The 26760-nt window shown below is 40.7% G+C and overlaps 1 protein-coding gene and 1 long non-coding RNA gene across 8 annotated transcripts in view; one reads left to right on the plus strand and one right to left on the minus strand.

The window, feature by feature from the left end:
* The window catches only part of ncam2 (neural cell adhesion molecule 2), a 454622-nt gene that overhangs the window by 297867 nt on the left and 129995 nt on the right, over nucleotides 1-26760 (plus strand). For all 7 annotated transcript variants that reach the window (XM_082525243.1, XM_082525248.1, XM_082525245.1 and 4 more), the window contains 3 exons: nucleotides 13275-13481; nucleotides 23905-24048; nucleotides 26461-26598. In XM_082525243.1, the coding sequence (XP_082381369.1) occupies nucleotides 13275-13481; nucleotides 23905-24048; nucleotides 26461-26598 (489 nt within the window). The remainder of the gene's footprint in view (nucleotides 1-13274; nucleotides 13482-23904; nucleotides 24049-26460; nucleotides 26599-26760) is intronic.
* LOC309701205 lies at nucleotides 69-2906 on the minus strand. Its single transcript, XR_014274906.1, has 3 exons — nucleotides 2600-2906; nucleotides 1583-2135; nucleotides 69-813 (listed from the first exon to the last, which is right to left on the minus strand). It is a non-coding gene; the product is annotated as an uncharacterized lncRNA (long non-coding RNA).

A 26760-nucleotide genomic window follows, 5' to 3' on the forward strand; every position in this document is an offset into this window, starting at 1 on the left:
TTATTAATTAAAAGATATTTATGTTGTGAGTGTAGACTACTAAAAAAAAAAAAAGTACGGAAATTCAGTTACTTTACATTTTGTTTATTTAACATTTTTTCATGAAAATTTAAAAACATCACAAATGTTTTTATAAAACAACTAACATGGACATCGGCACCATAAAGTGAGCATTATAAATTCTGTGTAGAACATTTATCTTTTTATAAACTCACAAAGGACAACATCAGTCCTAATTGCATCTTTCTCAAAATACACAAAAATGCAAAACAAAAAGTCAAATACTAATCACTTTTTTTTAAATAGAAATGAAAAACAATTTTTTAAAATGGGTACAAAGACGATCAGCTTCCAAATAACCAGATAAGGCAGTCAAGTATAGGAAAATTAGGTAAACTGATGGAGTTAAATCCACCCAAAGCCTGTAGTAAACTTAAAGTGCTTAAAGTGCTTCAAACAAAGTGCTCAGTAACAGAGTGCGTGTCCTAACAAACATTGCCTTATATTCCTTAAGAGCATGTAGGCAGGGGTTTCAGGGGTTTGCCGTCATCAAGCCCCATGAAGATATTTTGGACTAAGGCAAATGTGTGAACCAGCTTCCTGGGGTAGTCTAAATGCAGAGCATAGATCAAGCCAAACAATAAAGCAAATGCATTTGCAAATCTGGGAATATCACGCATCACCTAGTCGCCTTTCACCAAAACAGCCATGCTTGAGGAAGTAAAATGGACTGGACTGGGAAGCGCCGTCGGTAACCACTGTGAGAAGGGCAACTGGAGTGTCAATGAGGGTCGACTCATCCAATGCGTCCGCCTGGAATAGACACAGTATCAATGGTAAATGGCCTGTATTTGTATAGCGCTTTACACATTCAGTCATCCAGACATTCACACCCATTCACACACTGGTGATGGCAGCTACATTGTAGCCACAGCCACCCTGGGGCGCACTGACAGAGGCGAGGCTGCCGGACACTGGCGCCACCGGGCCCTCTGACCACCACCAGTAGGCAACAGGTGAAGTGTCTTGCCCAAGGACACAACGACCGAGACTGTCGGAGCCAGGGCTCGAACCGGCAACCTTCTGATTACAAGGCAAACTCCCAACTCTTGAGCCACGATCGCCCCAATTAAATAAGTAAGGTTGGTTTGAGAGAATGTGACAAGCATGACCTGTAATCTAGCAAAACATTCAGCAGTGTAGTGGGTTACTTTGTAACGAGTTAGGGTACTCTACTTTTTTTGAAAAATGTACATTAACGTGTTAGCTTCTTGCATTACATAATTTGTATTTTTATTATTTTTCTAAAAAAAAAGTAATTTTTTATTTCATGACTTTATCTCAAAAAGAAACTAAATCTTGACTTCAGCCTGGTTTTTGGGCCACCTGCAGCATAGCCATAGTGCTGTGATATGCCTGTGCCCTGCTCCTGACCTGTGTGTGTTTGTGTGTGAGGGTTTTCTAAAGAGAGGGTATTTTGTTTGTACAATTTGTTAGCTGCTAGGGTATTAAATTGTATTTAAAAAAATCCATAGCATTTTATCTTACTGGCAGAATTTAAGTAATGCAAAAATACACTTACATTACATGTCTAAAAGAATTCTGGGTCCTCCTCCCGCAGGTATACAGGAAGGGCACAAAGTACTGCAGTGCGTTTCACGTTGATATCAGGCGCCTCCTAAAAAGGGAAAAGAAAAGTTCATTTAACGCAAAGTTTTCAGGTGTCATTCTTTGGGGAGAATACATGTTTATGAAACTGCATGACATCAGACTCTACTAAATTTTGGAGACTTTTCTTTTAAGATACAACCTTTCTGTCTCTTGTGACAGAGAGTATGTTTCTTAATCATTTGACAAAAACCCTACACAGTATTTTAAAATAGTGTTCTCCAGATCAGAGCTGTGATCTATATAGAACATGGGGTTCAAAGCAAGGAAAAATTGTGTGTTTATCAGTGAAACTTTTAATTTGTGTTAATTTTATCATTATCAATATATGAAATCTTCACCTTAAGGGACTTAATGAATGGTTTCTTCAATAGATCTTTCAACTCATCTGTGTTTACTGTCTCCACCTGAAATTAATTGCAGTCTGAATTTTTTTTTCTTCTGTCTTTTTGTCTTTGGCCTTCAGCCTTGGAAGAAAAAATAAAAATATTGAAAACCTTATCAGCACACTAAATATACAACACCTTGCTATATTTCAATTGTTTTAGATAGAAGTTGCCACTGCTAGCTAAGTCACTTTTGAATGATGCTAATGAGAAGAAAAAAAAAAAAAACCTGCCGAACAATGAGGCTGCTGTTGTAAAAACGCCAACTTTCTTGCGTTGGCAAGGGGTCGTTAAAATATCACTAAGACCCTTTCTTTATGTGTGATTCTTCGTAAAACTGTGTTTTAATCGGTTAAAACTGTAAAACTGACGACATAATCTATGTTTGAAAAAGAGCGCGAACAACCGCGAACAACTATTCACCACCTGGGTCTGTGCTTTTTAACACAACAGCGCATTCGAAAACAAGTTATTGGCTGCAACATATTAATATACTTGCTTTTTTACGGAAAAAATAAACATAACGAAGGTTCCGTTTTACTTACAAGTTTCTCCAAATGTGTTCTCCAGTCGCTCGAGAAGGGCAGCCATATTGAACAGAATTTTCTGTCAACGTCGTTCAGGTTAGAGAGAAGACGTCATGACGTCCACATGCGGAGCTCGGAAAAAAACATTTACTCAAAAATCATAATTAAGAAAGCAGTATTTACTCTTAACTTCTAAGCCATGTACAATTATAACTGTTTGAATCGTTAACCGAACAGAAAAGTTTTAAGTTGTTTCAACTTTGTGAGGAATTTTAATTGTTATATCCACAAACTTTATAAGTCAGGTAGACTGTTGGGGTTTACAGTGTACTGTGAAGGGATGAAGTACGAATAATATGCAAGGGTTTAAGTTATTAGGAAAGAGCAATGACTTAAACAAGACACCTTTAAGGAGGCTGCTGGTCCCGTTTTAAATAATAATTTTATAATAAAGACTTTCTATAAAATTAATGAATATATATCAAATACATTTCCCACTTGTCCTGCAGGTGGTCTGTTTATTGTTCAAGCTCGGGTCCTCTACCAGAGGCCCGGGAGCTTGACATCAGGAACAGAAATGTTCCTGATGTCGTTTCTGTGATCTGCTGGAAACACTCCGCCAGTTTGGAGACTCCTGTTGCCTTCACCCTTCACATCTTCTTTAGCTCCTCTATCCTGTCTTCAGCTGCTGCTACAAAGGTCAAGAATGACTAGATCTGTGAACTTTGACCTTCGTAGTATTTCTATTACAGCTAATTATCACATAGATCATTAATGCACTGGCATTTTCACCAAACTCTTCTAAAACATAGACCATTGACTTGAGAGTAAATGAAGTCCTATCTATTCAGTGACCTTTGCTTTAAAAAGAGAATATGAGAGGCAGAATTAGCTCTTATTAATACACAAAAGAATAAATTAAGCACATTTTCTTTCAATAAACTTACTCCATAAAGATGACATTCAGTGGAGTTTTTATTTGAGACCATGAGATGACGGGAGACAGCGAAGACCTGAAGATCTCACAGGTCAGGAAAAGCAAAACAAAACATGAATGACTGAAGACTGAGAGATATGAATGATTCTTGTAGAAATAGTTTGGACTAAAATAAATCCTTTCACAACATTATCCATATTTTGGAAAGCCATTCTGGCAATGTGTGTGTGGATGAAAATGGCATTGCTGGCTATGGTAGATGCTTGTGTCTGTCGTGCTTTGTACACTGTGCTATACATGGGTGCAAATAGCCACACTGAATATTCATCCCAGGTACAAATAGTATTGTTGCCAACTGACAGTGCTAATTGCATTTACCTTTAAAAACAAAAACAACACCCACCAAAAACTCCCTCATTTAATTATTGCTAGCCCATTGTCACTTTAATGGGCTGTTTTTTTGCTAATGCAGTCCCGAACCCGTGAAAACAGGAAGCGTGAGTTTTTTTGCTGAACTGGAGAAAACTGGCAAGACAATAAGGTGAGAAAGCCAAGGATTATTACCAAATGGGAAGATTTGTTTGGATGGTAATTATACATTTTGAGGAAATGGTTTGGAAAAAATGCATGCTACATTAAAAACATTACTAACACAGTATCTACAAACCATAATTAAACTTTCCTTTTAAAATATTCAGAATAGTTTATTTTATCTCTTTAAAAGTAAAATATTTTGTGTCCAGTACTTTTACGGTACTTTACCAGGGATATGATGCAGAAAATGCAAACTGAAATGACTCCCAGTGTCAGTATTGGGTTCACAGCATAAAGCTGCGTTCATGCCATTAAATAAAAAAATTCAGCCCCTTTATTCATTTCAATGAGGCTCTGAGGGAGAGTTGCAAAGGAGCCCACTGCAAAACGTTGGACCTTTTTGTCAAGAAATAGGTGGACTTCAGTCTTTGAAGAAGTGCCACTGACTAGTCAAGTGCATTAACCTGGTTGATTATGTATTTCTGCTATTTATTTAGTAGCTATGACAGCAGAAGATAAAATGCTAACCTCCCATGGACCTGCTGTGCAAACTTCAAACGTAATAGATGATCTTTCATCATCTCACTGGTCTCTGAAACTGTTGCCATGAAGTCAAATACCATCATTTTTGCCAGTGCTCACAGGTACACACCAGGTGGCGTATGGCATTGGTAGCTCAAATTATATATTTTTGCTAGACTTTACACTACAACAGCCATCTTTAAACACTGCATAGTGACCAGTAGTTGCTGTAAGTAGTGTACCTCCAGTCAATCAATAAACATTAACAGCCTTCATAACATACCTTCATGATTCTTACAGTACTGTAAGAATGAATCTTGAGTCACCCTTGATTTGTTTATATCTTGATTCGAAGGAGCCATTTTTTTTTAAGTGGTATTGAGCAATAGTTCTTCAGGTTTTTCGGAAGTCATTGACAACTTTCCTTTGGACGTTGGTTCTTTACTCCTTACTTATTTTGAGGCCAGTTTGTTAAGCGACTTAACAAACTTATGAGTCATTTGACACCCCCTTTCTCAACGAGAAGTTTGTGCTTGGGTGAGCCTGAGTGCTGAAGATATCTACCTATTCGGAACCATGGTAACAGGGTTCTGGCTGATCGGAGCTGGCTTGGCCCTGACTTATCGAAGAATTAAGAAAGCGGAACCGGCTGTTCAAACCCCCACAAGGCTGCCCGCTGGGATTGGAACGATGGGAGAAGCGTGAGTTTCTCAAAATGGGCTCGAGTCAGCACGGATAAGATCTTGGAGAGGCTACGGCTGCTGTGAATACTCAGAATAAGATCTCTGACTGCAGACTGGATACATCTCGGAAGGGCTAGCCTGGAATAACATCTCTCTGGGCGCAAATTGGATAATATCTCGGGGAGGCACACTGCCGTGAGTTCTCAGAAATTGGCTCCTTGAGCACAAGAAATGACAACATCACAGAACGCAAGTATGGCGAAGCTCGCGGCTCTCCAACGGGAGATTGAGAGACCAGTGTTGGACTGTAGAACTGCTTTGAAATTCATATGAGCTGTTCGCACTAAAGTAAAAAATACCATCACTTATGCGCATACCCCTTTGGCGCCAGCTGCAAGGCCGGAGCTGAACAAAACACCCTGATAACAACTGTGTTTAGTCTGTTTCTTCCCATTCAAGGCCACCTGGGTTGGCTGGAAGACTGTTTACTTAGCAGGGCGAAGGACACTGTCTCAGCTGAACTATGGACACACACACATATACATATACTGATACTGATAAGCACTCACTGACGCATCACCCTCCTTACCCCAGAAGCCACCTCCAATGCTTACCTCCCCTATGATGTGGACATCGGGTCAGTTGGAGGCGCAGTCGAAAGATTGTAGCAGTCCCAGATCAGATGTACACACTGGAACTCTTTCCCATGTTGCTGTCTGTGTTTATTGTGCTATGGTGTGTTGATATCTGTGCATTCCTGTATTATCCTTCTGTGTTACACATTTCGATGTTTTTTTTCCTCGCTACCTAGCCTGACCTGTCTCCCCAATGTGATGTTTGTGTATTGTATGTACAGTCTGTCATCTCGGTTGTGGGCAAAAGACCTGCAACTGACAAATAAAGGCTATCTCATCTCTCATCTCATCTCATTTAAGCATCCAAAAACTAACTCAAGGAATGAAACAGTGTTGTGTCTACACATAACAGACAACTTGGAAAGAACTAGTTTTGTATCTAGCAGCCTGTCACTAAAACAGATCATTTATTCCAGTTTCTTGAGTTGACTTTATTTGAATGTATTCAAAATGCCAGCGCTAACACAGTTTGACAGGCCCTTAAATATATCTTTTATTTGCATTTGCTGGTGCAAATACTTCCTGCACCAGCAAAGAGCTATTAGACGAAACCTGAAAAGTGCCAGCCCTAAACAAAATAAACTATCTACAGCAGATGAAAAGTATCTATTTTTTTCGCACGACAATGATCCCAAACGCACTGCCAATGCAGTAAAAGCATACCTGTATAGAAAAAACACGAAGTGGAACACCATCAGTCATGGATTGGCCTCCCCAGAGTCCGGACCTCAACATTACTGAAGCAGTGTGGGATCATGTTGACAGAGAACAGAACAAAAGGCAGCTTTGATTACCCTTCAAGAAGACTGGAGAACTATTCCTGACGACTACTTAAAGAGAAGTTATACACTTTATTTCCATGTAGTTTTGTCAGGTTTCAATAGATTGCTTCACAGATTTCTCATTTTTCAAGCAAAAGATATGAGAGGTGCCTAAATGTCAATTAAACATTTTGTCTCATTAATGTCCATTCAGGAAGATGTAAATTTCTTAAAACTTGGGAAATTATTGCCTGTTATTTGAAGACACTAGCACAATCATGTCAGCAAGACTTTCCAAACTATTTTAAGTGTCATTAAAAACAATTATGACTTTATTAGTATTCAATATTGTAACCAGTTTGGGGTTTTTTTACAGTTGGAAAACAAACAGCAATAACGACACCTACTGCAGCTCTTTTCTTCTTATTTGAAATTAACCTGGACTCGTGGCGTGACAAATAAATCAAATCAAATCAAATCACTTTTATTGTCACATCACATGTGCAGGCACACTGGCACAGCACATGCGAGTGAAATTCTTGTGTGCGAGCCCCACAAGCAACAGAGATGTGCGCAAACAACAACACAAACGAGCAAAATACAAGAATGGCCAACCTGAAACTAATAAATATATGTACAATATATAATAGTGTATGCATTTCTGGATGTGTATACTAAATATTTTCCTACGTGTGTGTGTGTATACACATTTTTACAAATTAAATAGTAAAAAAAAAAAAAAAAAAAAATAATAATAATAATAATAATAATAATAATAAAATATATAAAATATACAGAGTTGAATATGTGCAAAACAAGTGGCATTTATATACAGTGTGGAGTGCATAATGTTGAAGTTCCAGTAGTGAAGCTGAGGTGTCTATGACGTGTTCAGCAGTCTGATGGCCTGATGGAAAAAGCTGTCTCTCAGTCTGCTGGTACGGGACCGGATGCTGCAGAACCTCCTTCCTGATGGAAGCAGTCTGAACAGTTTATGGCTGGGGTGACTGGAGTCCTTGATGATCCTCCCCGCTTTCCTCAGGCAGCGCTTCCTGTAGATGTCTTGGAGGGAGGGAAGCTCACCTCCAATTATCCGTTCAGAGCACCGCACTACTCGCTGGAGAGCTTTGCAGTTGTAGGCGGTGCTGTTGCCATACCAGGTGGTGATGCATCCAGTGAGGATGCTCTCAATGGCACAGTGATAGAAGGTCCTGAGGATGCGGGGGCTCATGCCGAATCTTTTCAGTCTCCTGAGAAAGAAGAGGCGCTGCTGCGCCTTCTTCACTGTTTTGTTTGTGTGTACTGACCACGTAAGATCCTCAGCCAGATGTACACCAAGGAACCGGAAGCTGCTCACTCTCTCCACAGCAGCGCCGTTGATGGTGATGGGGGTGTGTACTTCTCTGCACCTCCGGAAGTCCACTATCAACTCCTTTGTCTTTGCGACGTTGAGGGTGAGATGGTTGTCTTGACACCAGTGGGTCAGGGCGCTGACCTCCTCCCTGTAAGCCGTCTCATCACCGTTGGTGATAAGACCCACCACTGTAGTGTCGTCCGCAAACTTCACAATGATGTTGGAGCTGTTAGTGGCTGTGCAGTCGTAGGTGTAGAGTGAGTACAGGAGAGGGCTCAGTACACACCCCTGTGGAGCACCAGTGTTCAGTGTGATGGGGGATGAGGTGATGCTGCCCAGTCTGACCACCTGGCGTCTGTCAGACAGGAAGCTAAGGATCCAGCTGCAGAGGGAGCTGCTCAGTCCTAGATCCTGCAGTTTCCTGTCCAGCTTCGAGGGAACGATGGAACTGAATGCTGAGTTGTAATCTACAAACAGCATCCTCACATACGTGTCTCTCTTCTCCAGGTGTGACAGGGCAGTGTGTAGTGTCAGGGCTATGGCATCATCAGTGGACCTGTTGTGGCGGTATGCAAACTGTAGAGGGTCCAGTGAGTCGGGTAGTGCAGAGCAGATGAAGTCCCTGACCAGCTTCTCGAAGCATTTGCTTACGATGGGGGTCAGGGCTACAGGTCGCCAGTCGTTCAATGAGGAGATGGTGGAGGATTTGGGTACAGGGACGACGGTGGCCATTTTGAAGCAGGCTGGGGCTACAGACAGAGAGAGGGAAAGGTTGAAGATGTGCGTGAACACTCCAGCCAGCTGAGCCGCGCATGACCTGAGGACGCGGCCGGGAATCCCGTCCGGACCAGTAGCTTTGCGTGCGTTCACCTTCCTGAAGCACTTCCGCACATCCTCCTCAGACACAGTGTGCGCACTGACGTCATCCGCGGTGCGCACACTGTCCGGTCTCATGGTGTTCGCTGTGTCGAATCTAGCGTAGAATACGTTTAGATCCTCACACAGAGAGGCCGTGGTCTGCGGTGTGCTGGTTTTCCCTCTAAAGTCTGTGATCGTGTTTAGTCCCTGCCACATACTCCGAGGGTTGTCAAACTGTTGCTCCACCCTGTCCCTGTACTCACGTTTGGCTGCTTTGATCGTCTTCCGGAGTTGGTAATGTGCGTGTTTGTAGTCCGATGTGTTCGCGGAGGCAAAGGCGGTGTTCCGTGGTGGATAAAGGAGGTGGATAAATGGGTGTTTAGGTGTGTGTTTAACCTCCCATGTGACTGAAGTGGCAGAGAGCCAGAACAAGTGTTGGCTGCTGCAGAAGACAGGAGACAGCTACAAAAGCAACCTCGGTAGCCTGCCGAGATCCAGCAGCTAATGTGTTTCTCCATGTTTTCTTCAGATAACCAAAGCAGGGAGGGCCACATCCCTCGTCCCAGTAGACCTGCATTTTCCCAGTGGCTAGACATTACAGAGTAGACAGAGATAGATATATAACCAATCATTTTGATACCAAGCGGCACACATAAACACGCTGACTGGTGAGATTCTTTCCCTGGTCAGCCTTTTACTCTGCTGCTATCTACTTCCCTGGAGACCTAAATCAATTTCTACCAAGACCCCAATGCCAGGTGCTGTGGGAATCTGAGAGTGTTTAGGCTTGTGCTCAGCTAATTTTGGCACCAAGAGGCCTCCTTAATCAATAATCTACCCTGTGCAGGAGCTGAGGAGATTGCTTCGGTATTTCTTTCAGCTGCTCTCTCACTGCCAAGGAGGACACAAAGCTTTCCGCTTGTCCCGGTTCCATCTGAAGGGTCACTTCTTTGTGATTTTCAGGATTAAGCTGTCATTCAATCACAGTGCCGCAGTAGACGTTTCGGTTAGAAAAAGTGATCATTGTCTTACCGCACAACATTTAGAAGAGACGGTCATTGTCTTCCAGCAGAAATCAGTAATAACACCAGAGATTATGCAGATTTTCAGAGCTGTTCGACAGAAAATTTCCACAAGCTATTCATGCAGTTGTAAAGACGCACAGAGGGGAGGCAGGGCTGAGCGTGAAAAACAGGGCATCACGCTCTGCACTCCTGTCTTCTCAGATCATCTGTGAAGCAAATGGCCTGTCACCACACTAGCTGCATCAGTGTGAGCATATTTAACTGTCTCTGCTGTCAACAGACTGTAAAATGGAAAGTGCTGATAACGTTGGGATACTAACAGGTATAAAGAGACGGCCGCGGGGATGCTAGACGCTTATCTGCTCCCCACAAGCCTCCGGTCGGAAAGCCCGGGACGCTTGGTGCTGTAATGTGATTTGAGCAACACTCGTGTTTGATTGCCTCATCAGATTTGTTGGCTTTGAAACTAATGAGCAGCACACGCCAAGCATGCAACGCTGATGGTTGTTGGAAACATGTGATGATGATCGGAGTTGGGGTATGTAAGCTGGAGCCGGCGTTTTGGAAGCATGGATATCAAGAGGGAACTTTGTTATCATGTACCTTCTTGTGTTTGTGAGCCATTAAAATAGATTTTTATCTAAGCTCTATGCTCTTTTTATAATCCGCATATTTCCCTAGCAAAAATCCAGTCATACCTGAAGCCATCCCCTCACAGTTACTCCTGCCTGTTGTGAGCTGAGCCATTGCAGGCCTCTGATGCAGGCTGCTGTGCACCTGAATGATAAAAGCTTTGCTCAAGGGCATCTTACAGACAGTAGCAGAGAGGGGGGGAAAGGGAATTCTGACTGTCTGCTTTCTACTCCCTCTTTCTGAGGGGTCATACTGCCGTTTTTCTATTATGATATGATATAACAGTGTCTGCCATTTCTATTCTTCCTCTATCTTTTGTTTCCTAACTGGACAAGCCTCTGTCTGTATCCTCTCTTGTTCCAGTCTCTGCCTGATTGATGGGCCAAGTAATGGCCCTCCACACTGACACTTTTATTTGCAGAATTTACAGGCAAGCAGCACCTGCTGCGGGCAGATGGTTCTATCATCTCCTACAGTAGCCAGATGAGTTCATGTTTCACAAGGTACATATGGGCGCCATTTTAATCAGAATTCAGGTTAGCTTTTCAGCAGGCCTACTGCTTGCACCCATGTTTAAGAATCTATCTGTGTTTGCAATCGTAGGAGTGCTGTGCATAAACACAGGAACAAGAGTGGAATTTATGGACTGCATATGTCCCTGTTCCTGTACAGAGTTATTAGCTATGTAAATCCAAGATTATGACATAATCATGTAATTTCAGCCCGTCTGTTCGCTAAACTAGTTCCAGCAACGACAGTAGATGGTCCTCAGCTCTGCAGAGCAAACCAAACAGTACCAAGAAAGTACTCACATGTAATATCTAATGAAATAAAGGGTATTCAATTGGGATTTTGACCCCCTGCGTCATTTTTACTATATGAAACCTAACACTTGTTCTTTAATGATTTCAAAAAGTAATGTTCATTTTTCCTCATGTTTGCTCATTGCATCATGTTTTTTCACAAGTTTTCTTGTGCTATATTTGTGGATGTTTCACTACATCCAAACAGGATGAAACCGTCGGAGATTCTGTGGAAAAAAAAGGTGTGCTTATTTTAGCATAAAAATGGCAACCAAGACAAGTCATGGGCACTTTCAGTTTGCCAGGTTGTGTCGAAAACCGAGTGTGGACTATAGGAAGACAAAGAGCTTTGGGTTTTGGTGGCATGGATGGAGCCACAGAATCACTGTGATACTTTGGTTAAATCAGTATTTCTGGATACAGTTCAAAAACCAAATCATCTGTCAACTAAATTCAATTTTACTTATGCAGAATGAAATCACATTAGTAGTTGCCTCAAGGCACTTTATATCGTAAGGTAAAGATGCTACAACAATACAAAGAAAACCCCAACAATCAAACTGCCCTCTATTAGTTAGCACTTGGCGACAGTGGGAAGGAAAAAATGCCTTTTAACAGGAAGAAACCTATGGCAGAGCCAGGCTCAGGGAGGGGCCATACATCTCCTGTGACCAGTTGGGGGGTGACGACAGTTACTTAGTTACGCTAACCTGCCATCACAATCAGACCTGTTCACATTTAGATGATGAAAACCAATAGAAATACCAACAGAAATATTTCTGTTGGCTTATTTGATGAGAGAAGCGTCTTATTATATTTTGTCTCCAGATGCACACCGTTCTAATGATGAGGACTTTGAAGATCCATCTTCTAATAGCTCATCTCTCCCCTAGTTATTCATTTACCCAGGGTTAAATAACCAAGAATGAGTTTTGGATCTGCCAAACGAAGCAGTTGAGTTGCTTCAGTCTAGGCTCAGTGAGGAAAACCTCTTCCTAGCAACCAGATTTTCTTTTTGTAGGCATCATGTGAAAAGTCTTTGAAATGGTTGATGCCTTTGACTATTGTTTTGATGCTGAATGTCTTTAGGGTACAATGGGCTGTTCATTGACAGGTCAAAAGCAAGCTTAAGATGTGCCCTACAGCATAATGGCAATTACTTTGCACCCATACTAATTGATCATTTTGTCCAGTTAAAAGAAACCTACAAAAATGTGAAAATTGTACTGGAGAGGCTGAATCACATTTTATGAATCAGCTGAAAATACGTACAATAATTGGACCACTTTGTTGTTTTGATGCTTTGATATTTTTGAACTCTGATAATAATGACTAGTTTCCAGAAAACATTTTTAAGCAGGTCTGAAGCAGCTTGCAGCCTTCATGTTTTCAATTAAAATAATTAGTTGATTTTTATTTCAACATAACTGTAAAATTCAAGTTAACTTTAATGTTAGTTGCTGTGGAGCTACCTGGACTACTCCATTTTCGGTTTGTGGATGCTTCAGTTGTAAAAGTTTCACTCTGTAAAAGCTTGTTTTTACAGAGTGGGTGGGGACACAGTTGTGAGCAAACTTAGTTATCTGCTACAGGTCTTCCGGTATAGCCATGCCAAGTAAATGGTACTCAAAGGCAATCTGGTATATTTTCACAAGCAATCTTGAGGCTTTAAACTGCTGAAACTGTTGCAGCTTCTTCTCATTGGATTCATTTTGAAATACATAAAGCTGCTGAAGGTCAAGAAGGTGCAAAGTATGCACTTAAAACTGCCCTCTTTATAGATCTCATGTGTGAATGTGAGTAATCATGAAAACTGCTCTTTCTCAACGAATGAATGTAAACATTATGCTGTGTTGTGACATAATCTTTACTTTGCCGGTCTAACGGAGTAAAATACACTCCTTGTAATCAGTTTATTTGATATATCTCCTTCTCTCTCTGCTCCTAGCTATCGGCGAGCCGGTCAAGTTGGAGTGGTATAACCCCCAGGGCGAGCGCATCGTGGCCTCTAAGCGAATGGCGCTCCACACAGAAGCATCCAGATCCAAGCTCGTTATTTATAATGCCATCATCGAAGATGCGGGTATCTACCGCTGCCAGGCCACCGATGTCAGTGGTCACACTGAGGAGGCCTCCGTTGTGCTGGAGATCTACCGTAAGCTTGATAACACACACACTAGCTGACACATTTACCCACAGATGCTCTGTGTTTGCTTCCTAAGGAGATTGGAACATAAGGACACGAAGAGAATAAACATCTCACATTAGCTTTTGATCACCAGGACAACCAGCTGATTCATATTCTCTCTACCCTCTCCACAGCCACAAGCTGCGTTAGCTCTCTGTGTGTGCACATGCATCTTAGAAACCTAAGATTTCTAAGATGCATGTACCTTTGACTTTGTGTGTGACTGTGTGAGTTAGACTGATTCTTGTGATTAAATTATAATGACGGCTAGCAATGCCACAGGATTTAGATCCTGTCAGGAATAATGAGAGATCGGGCACTGACTTACCTGCCTTGCTGACCAATCACTATTTCCTGGGAAAAAACTTAATGTTTTGCCCAGGAAATAGTGTTGGTGTTTATAGACCTTTTTTTTTTTTTTTTTTTTTTACTGATTCCATTCTAGCAGTAATCAGTGAATTTGCATCTTTAAATTGTTGTTCAGCAAGACATCCGACTGAAACCCCACTAGCTTATTGCTGTGATTTAATTTAGAAATAAAACGAGAAAAACATGTTGGTTTCACTAAGATCATCTCCTGGAGCAGGGAGCTTTGTGCAACTTAGGGAAAATTACAATGTAGATCTAAAAAACACAAACACATGTTTTATGCGGATTTAAGTGGAAAGGAATTCAAGCTAACAAAGCCTGACAGGCATAAAATAGCATTTTTACACCAATAAAGTGATTCCCAGAACTATTAGCTGGAAACTTGGCATATGTGCGGTGTGTACTTAAACAGTTTGGGGACATTGGACAAGTGGAGGACAAAAGAAGTGTCAAGCCTAAAAACAACTATCTACAGCAGATGAACTGTGTCTAAAAGTCATGTCCTTAAGAAAAGGACATAAATAAGAAAAGACCAGCAAAAACCCAACACAGGACCTGAGAGATGCATCTAGCCCTTCAGCTGATCCATCCACTGTTCACTGAAACATCAGGAGAAAGTATTTCAGTGGAAGGGTGGCTGTCAAGGAAGGGAAACTGGGAGAAAAGGCTGATTATCAGTGGCAACAAGTCTGATGGCGCGATGAATCCAAACTGGATATTTTTGATTCAGAAATCATCAGTTTATAGAGAAGAATTCAAGTGACAGGTACAACAGTGAGGAGGCTCTGTCATGGTTTGAGGCTGCGTTTCAACCACCGGTGTTGGAGATCTTGCCAAAATTGATGAATTATAAAGACAGAACTGTATCATCAAATTTTGATCAACCATGCAGTGCCATCTGGAAAGTGTTTCATTAGCATTAGTTTTGTTTTTTTTTTTGTTTTTTAGCAGGAAAATGATCCCAAATGCACTACCAGTGTAATAAAAGCACACCTGGATAGAAAAAACACAGTGGTACACTATCAGTCGTGGATCGGCCTCCCCAGAGGGCCCGGTGGCGCCAGTGTCCGGCAGCTTCGCCTCTGTCAGTGCGCCCCAGGGTGGCTGTGGCTACAATGTAGCTGCCATCACCTGTGTGTGAATGGGTGGATGACTGGATGTGTAAAGCGCTTTGGGGTCCTTAGGGAGTAAGTAAAAGCGCTATACAAATACAGGCCATATACTGTATCTATGGCTGTATCTGTGTAGAATTAGTATTAGCCTGCTATTCAAGAGAATTTGGTGTCAAATCAAGGTGTGAAGTCATTTAGTGGAACACTTTAAAGTGGGTTATAGAAATCCAAGTTTTTTTATTAGTCTATTGACAAAATGCTTGCGAGAGCAGGGTTCATATTAAAAAAAAAAGATCATAGGTAGAACTCTCTCTGTTCGCAGGTGAGAGGACAAAGATTCCAAAAGCTACAAGCACAAAAGATAACATAAGAGCCAAGTGACCTCTGAGGTGTGAGTCTTTGATCAGGAGTCTACACAAAGTTTAATTGGAGAAAACATACATGGATTTGATTCCAGAGCTCACTCACACACACACAGTTATATGTACACACACTCTGGAAATCATCACCTGCTGTGTGGCTGCCTTTTCATCCTCTCCCAGCGAACCATTAGGGGAGACATCACAGCTTCAATCACACCTGCCACCACTCAGCCTTTGCCTCATTCAACACATAACCAATTCCCCAAAATCATTGTTTCCATGGTAACCAGGCATCACTCACTGGGGTCCTCAGTGTAGATTCCATGAGCAGCAGGCGGATGAAAACCACCCTAAAATCCAGCCAGGTGTTCTGCCAGCGCACAGTCGGAACAGGCGAGGACTCCTCTGCACGGTGCACAGACCTGCGTGCTGCAACATGTTCTACATGAAATTCATGACCTGTGGGAGACCAAGTGTTGACATCTTCTCCGCAGTTGCTGACTTCTCTATGATGGCCAGATGTAATCATGCAGCACGGATTGTCAGATCAGTTTGGAATTAAAAGCTGGTCCACAGTCTGATGAACAAAGCAGTAGCTAGCAATGAGTTAGTGGCCAATCTTGTGCTAACTCACATTAAATTTAGTACACACATGTTCCCTGAGATGGCAACTAATTAATTCAGGGATCCTCTGATTCAGTTTTTTCCACCAACGCCACAGTGAGGTTAGTATTTCTAATTTTAATTAGAACTGTAAAATCTAAAAGCAAATCTTGCCATGAAATTTTGACATTTGAGTCCTAAACAACAAGAAAAGTTAAGTAACCAATTTGCTTTTTATCTATAGTCATTTCAAAATTTGTGCTTCTTATGCACCATGGTTTATGGCCAATTAGCTACAGAAAGTGATACTTGGGAAATTTTAGCAAGATAACATATTTAACACTGATGCTCTCCATAAGAACATTATCTGGTTAGCATGTACATTTGTCAACGTGAGAATGTAGCATGCTAGGATTGCCATTTAAGCAAAAACATTGCTGTTCTGTGTGCTGTGCCTGCTAGCTTGATTTCTGTTAGTACTCCAGTGTAATGCAGTATGGTTGCTACTATATTAGCACTACTGTTTGAGCCACTCCTTTTTTTTTCATTTTCTGAACAAGTAGCTAGTCATATTTGTGGAGGTTTTTCAAAGTTGTCTTTAGTGACTGCCAATAAGCTACCGTATTCTTAAGGGAGAGAAATAGGGTAAATTACAAAGAAACAGACTGAAAATGAGTTGCAACAGGTCTTATGGACTGATGAATCCAATCGTGGTGTTGGAGATCTTGTGAAACTGATGGAATTACAACCACAGAAATGTACCATCACATTTTGATCCAACATGCAATACCATCTGGAAAGTTTCTGGTTGGCAAAAATAATCCCAAACACACTGGGAATTCAGTAAAATCAAAGCTGCATAGAACAACACACAAAGGAACACTATCAGTGATTGACTGGCCTCCCCAGAGCTCGGACCTCAACATTATTAAAGCAGCATGGAATCATGTTGGCAGATGAACAGTTAAACTTTGAATGTCATTCAAGAAGCCTGGAGAACTCAGTCAGCTGTCACATTTCGTGAATGTATGCAACTTCTTTAACAGTAAATTCTTCTGCTAATGAAGAATGACGACATGCAAGGTCACATGTAACACATGTTATCTAGCTGTTAGCTAGGTAGCATAGTAATTGTCATTCTCATGTCCTTTTACTCACCGAAAATAGTTAGTAATCCCTCCTCTGTTGCCAACTAAAATGGAATCCATTAAGGCCTATAATAGTGTTCCACCCTCCACACCATCAGGGTATTTATATTGTACTGCAAGCAGTTTACCTGTACTTGTTAGCATAACCAGACTTATGCAGTCAAAATAGTATAAGTAATGTAAGCATCAAAGTGATTCTTATTTCAAGATAAACCCTTTACTGTCACAAAATCATGAAAACCTATTTTGGTGACAAAAGCCGCAACATCAATTAGCTGGTGTAATATGGTGCTGTTTTCAACTGTATTCAGTGACAGAAAATTCATAGTCATTATAGAGTGAGCCAGTACAATGTCTAAGCCTTTCATTTCCTGTTAGTTTATTAATGGACAACGCAATAATGCTGCACAAGCTCATTTTCCAAAACCAGCTAATTTGGCCAGAACACACAGAAACAAATCTGTCTCACATTTGAGGCAGGTCCAGGGAAATTGGCTCGTCAGCTTATCAGACAGTTATCTTTGCAGTGATGTGTCTACGAACGACAGCAAAGAAACTCCAGAGTACTGAGTACATTCTCAATTCGCCAGTGTCAAGTGTGCAGTAGAGTGTTACTCCAGAGAGGATGTTTCCCTTACTGATTCTCTTGTAGAGCAGCACGACTACAAAAGAGACAGGAAATGGATACAAACAGAAGGAACAAGTGACACCAGAATGTTCAAACCTGAGAGGGAGGCAGAGGGGGAGAAAGCAGATTTTGCAAATAAAAAGAACACATATGGAGGGGAGGGTGGATGATAAGAAGCCAACGGAGTGAATGACAAAATCACGCAAAGGCATCCTTGAAGTTAATGAAGACACTGAGATGCCAGACACGTTCACAGGCGGAGGATGCAGCCGGGGAGTGAAAGCTCATTTTGGGGAGCAGCCTGGCATAAATCACAGAGCAAAATGCTAATGCTGAAGCCTCACTAAGGGAAGGGACTGATAGAGGAGCTGTAGCTGATTTATTCACACCCTCACAATATAGCACGCAGGTGATAGCAGGTGGTTGCGGCGCTAGCAGAGCCAGCCCGAACACACATCAAAAGCCAAGGAAAGTGGGGTTCGACGAGAGCTCGCGTGAGATCTTTGTGGGGAAATGCTGGTCCAAGAACGGCGTCCTCGTAAAACACCCAATGTTTGCCAGGAAGAGGACACAGCTTTAAACAAGCACCAAGGGGAACCTATTAAAGAATGCTGAAACCAAGATGGAGTGAATCAAAGCCTGCCTGTGCTTTTGTCAAATTTTGCAAACAGTAAGGCTGCAGAATAACTCTGCTCATTGATTCTTTTATAACTGGCAGCAAGTTAAAGCGAGTTACTTTTTGCTGTCACCTGGTGCTGTTTCATCACACTTGCCTTATCTGTGTCCCAGAAAAACAGTCAAGGAGGGATTAAGCTTTTGCTTTGTTTGATTTTCAGAGTAAAAGCTCATCGTCAGTTTGCACTGTGCATAATTTTTCTCCTGCGTGTCTTTCCAAATGCTTTCGGTGGGAACCAATGGGCATTATTTAACATGACAGCTATGCTTAATAACGTGGTTGTTGTGCACACAAGGGGTGTTATTGAGAATTCAAGCACTGAATGTCAACAGTGAATGTGTGCACGCTGGGTTTGTATAATATTATAGTTTTGAAATAGTCCTATGGATAGCAGTGTTGGTCTGTCACACTGACACAATGATGTCACCTGTTGTATGTGAAGTCCTGTTAAGACACCTCAAACTCTGGGTTTTTTATGTTTGTAGTGTCTTGGATGAGGTGGATCTGATTGGCAAACTTCACATTCGCTGGTTCTTCAGACATGGAAGGAATGCTCGCCTTCTATCCTGTCTGTACCCATATGGAAAAGATACAAACTTTATAAGATTTATATATATCTGTCTTGTGTAAAACTTGTATGAAAAGCATATAAGAGTGAAAACAGATATAAGATCCCTTGAAAAATTATATAATGAAACTTGTATGTTTTGGATACTTACTAAAACAATGTATGAAAGTAATGAGAAAGTGGCCACTTTCATGAGTAAATCATGTAAGTTTTTACTATTTCTTTTCCATATGTGTAGTCTGCAGAGATGGGCAGTAACGCGTTACTTGTAACGCGTTACTGTAATCTGATTACTTTTTTCAAGTAACGAGTAAAGTAAGGGATTGCTATTGCAAAAACGGGAATTAGATTACCGTTACTTTCCCGTAGGAACGCTGCGTTACTGCATTACTAAAACCGTGATTTTTTTGCGAGAATGTCTCATGACAGTGATGTAAACCAGTGCCACGTTCGTGACAACAGCTGTGTGCAGATCAACAATGGATCATTAATGAGTGCAGGAGAGAGTTTGAGCATGCAGCGTTTAAAGTAGAGATGGACCGATCCGATATTACGTATCGGTATCGGTCCGATACTGACCTAAATTACTGGATCGGATATTGGAGAAAAATAAAAAATGTTATCCGATCCATTAAATATCACGAAAGCACCTCACAAAACTTGCAACACGCCGTAACTCACCTCAGAACGTCGGAGCAGTATGCATCACGTGATAGAGCGGCTGTGGCATGCGGGACCTGTCGGTGGTCTGGATAGCATTTGGAGCTTCGCTAGCAACCCGGCATTTCATCTCCGACAAAGTTATCCCCGAGAGAAGTAAAGCAAGTGTGTAAGTCCATCTCTGAATGTTTGTAAAGCATTCCTGCATTAAGCTTAACAAGCGACTGCCTCTTCTTGCTGCTACTTCAATCATGAAACTGATCAATGATCAGCTGATTGGCTTTTCTGTCGCTAGTCCGTCTCTCTTGTTTGTTTTTGGCCCACTTTGCACCAGAATGAGGAAACCAGCAGCTGAACAACAGCAGCACATTTAAGCTTGATAAGCTGTTGTTAGAATTTATTTAATATTACTTTCTACACCAGGATCTTTTTCTACGTAGCTGACGCTGGTAACTGTGCAGGGGCGGATCTAGCAAAGTTTAGCCAGGGGGGCCGATAGGGCATGAACAGGGAAAAGGGGCACAAAGACATACTTTTCTTTCTTATTCTCATTTAAAATGTCTAGCTTTTAATAAATAATTATCTGTTTTTTAATTTTAATTAGTTTTAATTTGATGTAAAAGGAATAGAAGTCAATTACTGTATATAGTGACTATTAAGTCTAATATATATACCCTAGTAAGCTATAGTACTTTTTCCTTTGGGAAGGTACCATCTGTGCAGTCTGCAATTTTGTTGAAGAAAGATGTTGAATCTATTTAATATTTCTTGAAAAATAATTGATTTATGTGCATTTTTTTTCACACTGCATCAAATTAAGGTTGATTACGTTGATTAAGCATCATGAGGTGGAGCGTGAGGGGTGGTTCCCTATTTTTTATTTATTTATTTTTGTTGTTGCTGGGAGTTGGAACCCTATTAGTTAGGTTGCTTAATATTTACGCTAAGTACTCTTTAAAATACCAGAATAGGGAGGATGGTGTAGGTTTAAGTTTATTAGATTGATCAGTATTGCTGAACTATGAAATTTTTTTTTTTTTTGCATACAGGTATAACAGAATAGCTTTAGTGTAGTTGTTGTTTTAAACTTGAGTATGAACTTATACAAAATGCAGCAAGATATTTAAAAAAAACTGTTTTGTTGATTAAAAAACACTATATCGGATTCATATCGGTATCGGCAGATATCCAAATTTATGATATCGGTATCGGACATAAAAAAGTGGTATCGTGCCATCTCTAGTTTAAAGCGTGGAAGTACTGACCTTACTTTAAGTTTGATTCCATAAAAAGTGACAAAAACATTAGTGTCCGTTGTGCGTGGGAAGGAAATTTCTTTTTACAGCGAAAAAAACCCCTAAACTTCCAAGCAAACACCGAGTGCGCTACGACGTAATGAGAAATTCACAGAGAAACTCGCGGATTCTTCCACTGACCGCTGCGGCACACCTGCACCAGGGCAAACCTCCGCCTACCCTACTCCTGCTTTACAGGTGAAAATAGAGCAACAGGACCGCTAGTCTTTGACTTTATTTATTTCCTGCTGTGTTTTACTTGCATCTATTTGAAAGAGAGAGTGTAAACACACAAAAAATATATATTTTATGTGCTGGAATGTGCAGAAAATAGGTTTAAAAATAGGGGGCAGGGATAGCTCAGTAGGTAAAGTGGTCGCCCCATGATCGGAAGGTCGGCGGTTCGAATCCACTTAACGGCTACCCTGAGGTACCCCTGAGCAAGGTACCGTCCCTACACACTGCTCCCCGGGCGCCTGCTTAGTGGGCTGCCCACTGCTTCACTGAGTGAATGGGTCAAATGCAGAGAAAAACAAGTAATTTCCCCATGGGGATCAATAAAGTATCCATTATTATTATTATTATTATTATTAAATGTTAAACAAATTTCTTCCAGTCAGAGAATGTTGCATATAATTAAATTTTTGCTTGATGCATAAAGTTAAAAGATTAAAACTAATAAAACAAGTTTTAAAAAGGGACTTTTCCATTTGATTACATTTTGTATGATGGGTTATGTAGAAAAAGTAGAATTGGGCTGAAAGATCTATCGCTTTATCACCTATTCAGGTTGTAAATCGTGTTTTTAAAAAGTAACTAAGTAATTAATTACTTTTGAAAATAAGTAATCAGTAAAGTAATGGGATTACTTTTTGGGGGAAGTAATCAGTAATTAGTTACTGATGACCTTTTTCAAGTAACTTGACCAACACTGGTAGTCTGTCATCCCTTTGTTGGTTTGTTGATCCAAAAAACTGGACGATTTGGAAGATTCCCAAAGAAAAAAATAAATAAAAACAAAAACCCCAAAACATTGATGTCATACTCAGAATGAATTGGCAGTCGTTCTTAACTAATCTTATGTTAAATCTGTTTAACTCAGATTTGTTGTTGCACCCAATAAAACATTGTGGTAACATGGTTTATATATATAAAAAAAACAGTTTGTCATAGTGGAAAAATTATGTTCTTACTCTCTTTTACTGTGGAGCCAGGTGATGCAATACCATAGAGCTGTGGCTAATTTAGAATGACCACTTAAGCTAGTCGTCAGCCTGAATTGGAAGCCATCTGCTGGGCAATGTCAATGCTAATCACTGTACCGCCACACCACCCGCCGCCAATTATTGGATAAGAAGTAGGATGGGTGGTTACATTTGCAAAAAAGATCAAATGTTCACTTAAATTATGAAGTTATTTATAATTTAAGTGCTGCACTAGGAACTAGTGCAGGGGTGGGCGACTCCAGGCCTCAAGCGCCGGTGTCCCTGCAGGTTTTAGATGTGTCCTTGAACCAACACAGCTGATTTAAATGGCTAAATTAGCTCCTCAACATGTCCTGAAGTTCTCCAGAGTCCTGGTTATGAACTAATCATGTGATTCAGGTGTGTTGACCCAAGGTGAGATCTAAAACCTGCAGGACACCGGCCCTCGAGGCCTGGAATTGCCCACCCCTGAACTAGTGGATAGCAGCTATTAAGTCATCCATATCAGCGTGTTGTTTTTTTTTTCCCATTTCTGCAGAAATGTGATAATGTGGTGCTTCTGTGCTAAAATCACAGATGGCTTTTTTTCCTTACCATCAAATCCGTTTGCAAATTAGGCTATAAATTGATTCAGATGTGCTACTTGACTTCATGATTTCAGATAATGGCTGCATTTTTTCTTGTATACTTACAGGCTACGTCCACACGTACACGGGTATTTTTGAAAACTGAGATTTTCCGTTTTCGTTTTAAAAAATAATCACATCCACACGTAAACGCAGAAATGAAGGAAAACGCTGCTAGGAACATGCCAAAGCAACAGGTGGCGATATATTCCTAACCGTGTAGAAATGTTGGCCAATCAGAAGTCTAGAAGCCTCGGTGAGAAATAGTAAACAAGGATGGGGCAGAGAAGCAGAACCTAGTGGTATGTATGGAGGGACAGTAACTGTGTGTGTATATGTAAGCATTTAAACACTGCAGAGAGTACAAGTAACAGTAATAGTATTGTAGAAATTCATTTCACCGAAACAATAACGTGGCGCACAGTGTGACGTCAAAAAAGGCTCACACCTTTGACGCTGCGTTTTCTGCGTTTCTCCGTTTTTCTCATCCACACGTAAATGCAAAAACGGAGTTTTCAAAAATATCCACCCTAGCCGGAGTTTTTAAAAATCTCTGTTTTCAGTGACCGAAAACGCCGTTTACGTGTGGACAAAAGGTGCAAACGCATAGAAAACTCTGCGTTTTCAAAAATACCCGGGTACGTGTGGACGTAGCCACAAATTCAAGAGTTGTATTCTCGAAACAAAAAAAGCTGTTGTACCTTTGAAGGGACTGTTCTTGCCTAGCCACAAGATGAGCAGCTAGTAGGTCACCCTAACACGTTAACCCATATTATCAAGAAATACAGCAAAGTACTTTAAAATGTCAAACTCCTTCCTCACAGGATACAGCCAAGATTAAGACAAGTGGAAGGAAACAATTTTTTTAAAGCCCTAACTTTATGTTCTGTCTCCAAACAGTCATAGTTAACTCATTCACTGCCACTGACGTCTATAGCCGTCAATTGCAGTGAATGAGTCAATGGGTTTAACTCATTCACTGCCAATGGCTGGCAGTGAATGAGTTAAGAGGGCAGTAAAAGCGCAACAATTTCTGCTTATTTTCCTTTTGATGTTCAGACCTGCAATAAATTGTCTGTTCTGAATGCTCAGAGAGGGGGAAAAAGCTGTTCAATCTCCATCTTGTTTGATCTTGCAGAGAGGCTGACATTCCAGGATGTTCAGTCACCGCAGGAGTTCCGCTATGGTGAGACAGCAGAAGTTGTGTGTGATGTCATTAGCTCCCCGGTGCCCGTGGTGGTGTGGTACTACCAGGACAAAGAGATCACTGAGGAGCACCACAGTAAGTTTTGCCCCCCCTGATTTCACGTATAGACTTTTTTCATTACATTTCTTGGTTTTGTTCTTTTGTTTTTTTTAATTGCCGTGGGAAATTACATCCTACTGCTCTGTCATTTGCAGTGACCAAACAAAGAATGGCTTGTTAGGTTAGCTCAAAGGTATTCAGAAGGCCTCAAGATCAGGGACACAATATAAAGTTATGTTTTGGGATGTGAAGTCTGAATTACAGTAGGTAATCAAAGATCAGTATCAATGACTGTTCTTTAAAAGTAATTGAGTTGTAATTGCCCAAAATTTGAGGCTATATACTGTAAAAATATAAATAAAAGTAGAATCCAAAGTTTTTCAAATCTTGTGAGCACAAAACAGAAAACATATCAAGTGTTTAACTTGAGAAAAATGCACCATTCTAAGGAAAATATTTGCTCATGTTCAATTTGGTGGCAGCAACTAGTCTCAAAAAAAGCTGCAACAGGGGCGACAAAGGGCGATTAAGTAATGCTAAAAAGAAACAGCTGCAGGAACATTTTTCATGTGATTAGGTTAACTGGTAACAGGCCAGTAGCATATATAATATAATCCTGGTAAAGGTTTTTGTCCACTGAGAGTAGTAAAGAGCAGTTTTCTACTTTATGCATGAATACATGATACATCGTTCCTGTCAATGGTCACGCTGATTGAGTTGCACGCCCACAAATGTGCAAAGTCCCAAGGAGAAGAAGATGGCTAACAAAACAGAAGTAGGAGCCTCCAGTGCTGAAAACTACCTGCCTAATAACACACAAATATTTAACTGTATTAGGCTAGTGCGTGACCAATACAGGAGACCGATAGCGGTATTCAGTATTTTTTTTCTTTCAGACACACAGAAATACAGTTTCCTGGCATTGGTTATATGTCGTTATTCATTTTCTCATCCTCTGGCTAAATCTGCTTAAGTTATCTGTTTTTTGTTTATAAGCATATAATGTATCTGTTTAATCTTGTGTTAAAGGTAAATTCCTGTTAAAAAAACAAAACAAATATATATATATATATATATATATATATATATATATATATATATATATATATATATATATATATATATACATATATTGTTTTTAAGTGTGAAATGCTTTTGATCAAATCATCCCAAAGTCTCTAGTCAAAGAAAGTACTTGGATAAAGTACCACTGCTTAAGTGTGAATAGTCAGTGTGTATAGTGATATTGAATATTTTAGTAATTTATGGTAATAATAAAAGTTGCATGTGAGTGATAATCTCAAAAGGATTGCATGACGAATGTAAATATGCCAAAAACACTTAATTATTGAGAGGAAAAAAAGCTTGTCAGTCTCAGCCTGCCCAACTGTTTCCCTCTCTCGGTCATTGAAAAGGCTCACTAATGTGGCAAAAATTCAGGTCTCTGGGAAATGCTATTCCCTTCTTTTGTGTGGATTCACAATAAGACAAAAGTCTAAAATTCTATGAATAGAAACCCCATCAGCTCCGGAGGGAGGCGTCTAACTCAGACAGAGACGATGTTAACAAGCAGCTGAGAGGACGGATTATTGAGCAGTTGGATAGCGACATTCGAAGATACCGCTTCCCATGAGATAAAATGCAAACCCACACCCTGCATCTTTTGGGAAAAAGCCAGCTAATGGGTGTATTTATGTGGCACTATTGTCTATCATCTTCCATCCTATTCGAGGGAAGGCTGATGTATGTCATTTATGAAGCTCTTTCTGGTAATACCACCCTTTTCAGCGCTAATAGTGCTAAATGTCAGAAGAGTAGTCTACTTAATATTAAAAGAAAAGAAAGATTCACTTTCAGTAACAGTCTTCCCTGATAGAAAGCAGGTGCTGCAGACTAGGACTCATTATTTTCGTCTTCGCCTCTTCCCTGATTTACAACTCTCTACACCGCTTCCCCGTCCTCCTTCCAGACAAAACACAGGCCTGAACAGATTAGAAAAAGTGACCCCTTGAATCTGTCACGGTTTTTAATTGAAATTCAAATCTTCAGCAGCAAGGTAATGATGAAACATGGAGAAGAATGTTTTTTTTCCTTTAATCATTTCACTCTAATTACGCTTCGTGGTTATAAATATATTTGCTTGGGAGAAATGAGATAGAGGCCCGAGCAATCCCGGCCAATCTCCCAGTGGCCACAATAGGAGACTGTGTGGAACTGTAATTGCGCAAGTGTTTATCTGTGTGGACTTTATCAGGTAAATGTGCTGAAGAGAAGATTGACAGTCTAACTACTGAAGAGTGGAGATGGCAATTTTCTCCCGCTGTTTTTCTAACTTTCCTATCTCGCTTCTCTCCCTATCGTATGCTGTTTTTCTTTTGTTATTTCCACTCTCCCCTTCTGCCTTTCTCCGGCTGTCCTTCTGTCCTCCTTTTCACGTGTGCTGTGAAGGCAGGTTCCAGGTGTTGCCAAACAACAACCTGCAGATCCATCAGGTGACCAAGGCTGACGAGGGTGTGTACCGCTGTGAAGCCAGCGTAGAGGCACGCGGGGAGATCGATTTTGTGGACATTGCAGTGGTGGTCAATGGTGAGTGAGGATTTTTTTAACATTTACTTGAATTCGTGATGACATTCTGATGTACAACAATAACAGATTGTTTAAGGTTATTTCCAGGATTTTATGGACAAGAGCAATGTTGAGGTCTAGCTGCCAACGGACCACAATAACCAAGATTTCTGCAGTAAAAAA

Source organism: Aulonocara stuartgranti (genome assembly GCF_965226115.1).
Source record: "Aulonocara stuartgranti genome assembly, chromosome: 23".
Classification (NCBI taxonomy): domain Eukaryota; kingdom Metazoa; phylum Chordata; class Actinopteri; order Cichliformes; family Cichlidae; genus Aulonocara; species Aulonocara stuartgranti.